The sequence below is a fragment of the Phalaenopsis equestris genome, unplaced genomic scaffold, assembly GCF_001263595.1.
Source record: "Phalaenopsis equestris unplaced genomic scaffold, ASM126359v1 Scaffold000041, whole genome shotgun sequence".
In the NCBI taxonomy this organism is placed as follows: Eukaryota; Viridiplantae; Streptophyta; class Magnoliopsida; order Asparagales; family Orchidaceae; genus Phalaenopsis; species Phalaenopsis equestris.
In genome coordinates, this window is record NW_018164483.1 from 82,298 (window position 1) to 87,272 (window position 4,975).

Below are 4,975 nucleotides of genomic sequence, written 5' to 3' on the forward strand. Positions count from 1 at the left end.
ATAGTTTCAGCAATATCTTTATATCGAAGATATATGATATTGCTTCATGGGCTTTTTCCTCATAAGTAATAATTAAAAGTATATTACTGAGATATTTTTTGTGTGATATATTAAGTACAGGAGTTGCATGATGTATGAGTCGGTGGCGGGCTACATCATCTATAATAATTTTTCTTAAGGTGTTGATTTGAATGCAGGGAGGTCTTAAGAATTTTTTTTTAGATCTTCTTTATGGCATATACAGTACATAAAGTGAGTATTATTTGCCTTCTGAATTGTATTCATGAAAAAGGCAGTATTATTCATGCATGTGGATATATAGTTTGGAAGAAGACAGCGTGATTTGTTCAGTTCATAAGGAGAATTTAATCAACTGTCACTGTATCAACAACAACTAAGCAGCAATATTGTTCTTGTTTTCTGTACATTAGTTACAAGCAACCATCTGCGTAAGTAATGATTGAGAGCTACAAGTTTTCTTACACGGTACAGATCGAATTGATTAATACATAACAGATCCTGACTAGGACTTATAAGCTGGAAAAACTAACACTAAATACTGTTCCTCAATTCATACAACAGAAGTGCAAGGCTATCATATTTGCCTTGCCTTGATTTCCTTCTTCTAAGCTAATAATTCATCTCCAAATACTTAGTAGCTATAAACACCATCAACAAACACACTGGTGGGTTGTCTGTATCTTCAGTTCATGTCGATTAAAGCTAACAAGTAGTAGAGTGAGCAAAAGGATTGAACAAATGTTGCTGCGACGTCATGAATGTGCCCCTGCTGATGTCGTTGCCATCTGCGGCTTTGTTGGCCACTCCAACACCGGCTCCGGTGACCCTCTCGCATGACGGGCAAACCATGAGAGTGGCGGCCGGAAGCTGCATGAAGAGAGGTGGTGGAGGGGTTGAGAACTTGATAGCCTTTAGCTCCTGAAGCTCCTTCAGTAGCCTTCTGTTCTCTTCAGTTAGGGTTTCACAACACCTTCTCAGGAACTCGCAGTCCACCTCTGTCTGCTTTAATTTGGTCCTGTAATACATTTATTATTGAGGAAGAACTAGATGTTAGTTGATTTGTTTAGTTTTATATGATTAAAGTGTTCATAGTATGATGATCAGATAGCTTAATATATTAATTTGTTCTGGGCACTTGGCGCATGTTTATCTACTAATTGTATATTAATTTGTACTTGACATGATCTCAATATTTAATTAACTCTCCTAACATGATTATTAGCTACGCATAGTAAGCAACCCAAACCATATCAAATGAATTGATTATAATAGGAGGTGGAGAAGGAGATTAATTAATTGGTCATACCTTGCTCTTCTGTTCTGGAACCAAACTTCAATCTGCCTTGCTCTTAGATTCAGTTGCTTGGCCAACGTTTGCTTCTGTTTCTGATTATCATACATAGTACAAAATAGAAGAAATATATATACTGAGTCAGGTAACATGAGATTTACATTTATCATATATAGATCAAAAGAAACTCCTTCATTTATTTCAATAATAAAAGTAGGAATAGATAAAAAAAGAAACGGGATTTACAGGATTAAGAGTACTATGCTCCTTGAACCTGTCCTCTAAAAGGGCAGACTGTTCCTTGGTGAGCCTCAGCTTCTTTCTGGCGGCGGCTGAAGCTTCATCTTCCTCTTCCCTTTCCCTTTCCCTTTCCCTTTCCCTTGCTCGTGAAGAAGAGCCTCTCTCAACCTCTGTCTCCTCACCACCAACATCAAGTTTCTCCTTCTTGATATTAGAGGTTGAGAAAGAAGAGATTGTGCTATGGGGAGAAGATAGTCTGGCCTCCTTCGGCGTTGTCGTCGAGCCATAGATTTCTTCGGAGAGGCTAAGAGTCAGGGATGGCTCTAGCGGCGGTGGCGGGGGGTTCAGTTGCTGTTGGCGGATAATAGTCGGCAAGCCCAGGCCAAGAGAAAGGTCTGTATCACAACTATCTCCCCTCTCCATCAAAAATAAGTGCCTTCTTGCTATAGTTCTTGTTGGAGGGAGGAGATGGATGAAGGGAGAGAGAAAGATAAAGAAAGAAAAGTAGCTTTGCAGATATATTATTGAGGAAAGAAGGGGAAGGAATGAGGAGGGGGGGAATGAGTAATGGTGAGGGTTGGGAATATATACCTGAATGACATGGATGAGGTTGCCAAGGTTGACAAAAACCAAAGAGAAGACCGGCTTCCTCGGACTGAAGAAGGACTAATGTGGAAGGAACTGAAAATAGGACCTATGCTTTTTGTGCACATCAAGCGTGTGAATAATTATTTAAGAAAAAAACAATTATTATTATTATTATTAGTTCTTTAAAATCGATGGTTTCGCACAGTGATTTAATAAATAATTGATTAATTTCATGAGGAGTAAATAATATTGATTAATTATAAGTCATGGTGGACCTGTATATAATTAATGGAGGAACCAATGAGGGGCGGGCAGCTGAGCGTCAGCACGTGTAAAAGAAATTCCAGCAACTTGCGTGGAACTTTGTTTAGATATGCATTGACTTCGATTCCACTCCACAGCCCATTAGCTTAATTATGTGCAAGCATCCATGATTAGGAAATAATTACATCATTAGAAACAGAAAAAGTAAATTATTAAAAAAATAGATAACAAAAAGATTTATTTAATCAGCACCAAAATAAAACATAACTTAGTGGGGGACACACCCGACCTTTTATAATTACTTAATTATCTCTTAATTAAACCCAAAAAAAAAAAAAAACCCATCTTTACAATTCACACGCCACTTGTTTAATTGGTGGACATGGGACCCAGGCACCGACGGCCCCATCCTTTTCAAGCAATAGCAATTGTAGTTTTGCCACGTGGATTGATGACTTGGGCCGGCACGATGGCCCACCAATGATTTGCTATCATGCGTTTTTGATCCCCATAGAAAACGGGATTTTAGCAGAAAGTACAGAAATGAAGACAAAGTTGGGTAGATGCATGCCACAATTTTAGGGGCGATAAATAAAAAAAAAAAAGTGACATTGTGATACTGCAGTTAACCTAAACTATAATAAAAAAAAATATATATATATATATATATATATATATATAATCTTTATTTTTCTTATACGGAAAAAAAAAAAAAAAGCTAAAGGCGCATAACAAAGTTGTCAGATATTTTGTTCGATATTGTTGCCTTTATTTATATTTTATGATGAGGTTGAATAAAATGAATAAATATTTTAATTTATAAAGTACTTTAAGAGTTGTAGTTATAACAAAAAAAATAAAAATATAAATAATTTTATTTTGATGCTATGAAGCAAAAATAGGCAACGGAAAGTTGTAGTGAACATAACTTAACTTATTATTTTATGAGAGACAAAAGCTGATTATATAAATGCAGTGAAAACCATAAAATGATGTTATTAATTTGAAGGCATGATTTGGCTAAACGCTTAGATTGTCATGGCATATCCTTTTCTAGCTACTAACATCCATTGACCAGTGATCATTGTAGCTCATGTGACACGTCATTGGAAAATTTGGATCATTGTAGCTGGATTCAATAATTATTTATGTGACACTATATATTCTCTTTTTTGAATAAATCAGAAGAAAATATACATCATCAATGACTCGTCTCTTTCTTCATAAATATTTTTCTATAAAATTTTATCTTAAAAATGATTTGTTTAATAATCTATATGTATGTATATACCGATTTTATACTATATACATGTTACAATTTGAATTTTTAAGACAACGGTAATTGGCTGGGTCGATTTGTTTGAGTTTGGTTGTTTGATTTAACCTGTCGAGTCGAGACTATGCCTTCCGAAGTGTGTGTCGGTCGGTCGAGGAGCTCAGCCGTCGTTGACATCAATTTTTTATGTCACAAATTTCAGATGCCCATGTAATATTGTGGGAGCATGAGGCGCTCACGCATGCCCTCCCATAACTCAAGGAATCCGTCGGGATGTTACCAGATGCACGCCGTCTCCAGATATGGGTCACCCCGACTGGTCGTGCCTAATAGGGACTACCATTAATTCGTGATATTCCCCCTATTCTAAGGAAAGTTTTAACTATCATTCTAAAGCCTGTATAGTCTAATTCGATCATTAAGAGTTTTTCATGTCATGAATTGCGCTTACTGGACCTTCGAAGTGAAAAATGACCCATAAGAGTCTTGCATGACCATGCCCAAATCAGGTGTGGCCACACCTAATCCCTCCCCATAAGAGTTGAGGAGGATACTTTTGGCATAGTCATGCCTGAAGGCGGCGTGATCACACTGCAAGATAGAACCCACATCGTAATTACACTGTGGAACGGAGTGGCCACTCAGAACGCCCAATAGTTGCGTGAAGGCTGCCTTCAGGCAAGTCATGCCTGAAGGCAGTGTGACCATCTTGGAAGATAGTGAGCCTGACGTAATTACGTCACCGTTTCCTGGAAAATTTAATGTCAAGTCACGACTCGGTAACAATTTAGGAGTGGTCAATCAAGGATAGCGTTGTAGGTCGGTGAAGACTCTACTATGAGGAAATTCTTCTGGCTGTTATGCCGCTTCCTGGTTTTCCTCATGAGATGGTGATGACGACAAGGCCTAGTGCTTCCTTTCTTTCCCCGATGAATCCGAACAACATACCGGTCATTGAGTTAACCGATCGACCTTCAGTTTGATCTTATCGAACAATGTTCTGAATAAGATACCTGAACTTCTTGTATCAACTAGAATACTACTCACCTTGTAGTTGTTGATCAACTCTGTGATAATGATTATCTCATTGTAGGGATTCCTCTTTTGTGGGAGATCTGTGTCTGTAATGACAACTGGTAAATGGTTACATGTGAATGGAAAAAAGGAGCATACCTTTCCCGAACGTTGTCTCTATGAACCAAAGGGTCAGGATCCTCTTCTAAAGATGACTGGTAATCCCTGCTACGCGGACCTTGTTTGCCCTAATAGGTATGTTAGAGGGATCTCCTGCTGAA

At 37.9% G+C, this 4,975-nt stretch overlaps 1 protein-coding gene across 1 annotated transcript; it reads right to left on the minus strand.

Moving 5' to 3' along the window:
- Positions 1-342: 342 nt before the first annotated feature.
- Positions 343-2,240, minus strand: LOC110019047 (homeobox-leucine zipper protein HOX19-like). Its single transcript, XM_020716571.1, has 3 exons — positions 1,559-2,240; positions 1,328-1,407; positions 343-1,036 (listed from the first exon to the last, which is right to left on the minus strand). Exons 1-3 carry the CDS (start codon positions 1,973-1,975, stop codon positions 724-726), a joined length of 810 nt encoding a protein of 269 aa, XP_020572230.1. The 5' UTR covers positions 1,976-2,240; the 3' UTR covers positions 343-723.
- Between the last annotated feature and the right edge of the window lie 2,735 nt (positions 2,241-4,975).

What these genes read in the sequence shown, in the direction of transcription:
- LOC110019047 (XM_020716571.1), bottom strand. Translation starts at nt 1,975, where the DNA reads ATGGAGAGGGGAGATAGTTGTGATACAGACCTTTCTCTTGGCCTGGGC. An exon ending in AGCATAGTACTCTTAATCCT is followed by an intron (nt 1,408 to 1,558) that starts GTAAATCCCGTT and finishes TATGATAATCAG; the next exon opens with AAACAGAAGCAAACGTTGGC. An exon ending in TTCCAGAACAGAAGAGCAAG is followed by an intron (nt 1,037 to 1,327) that starts GTATGACCAATT and finishes AATGTATTACAG; the next exon opens with GACCAAATTAAAGCAGACAG.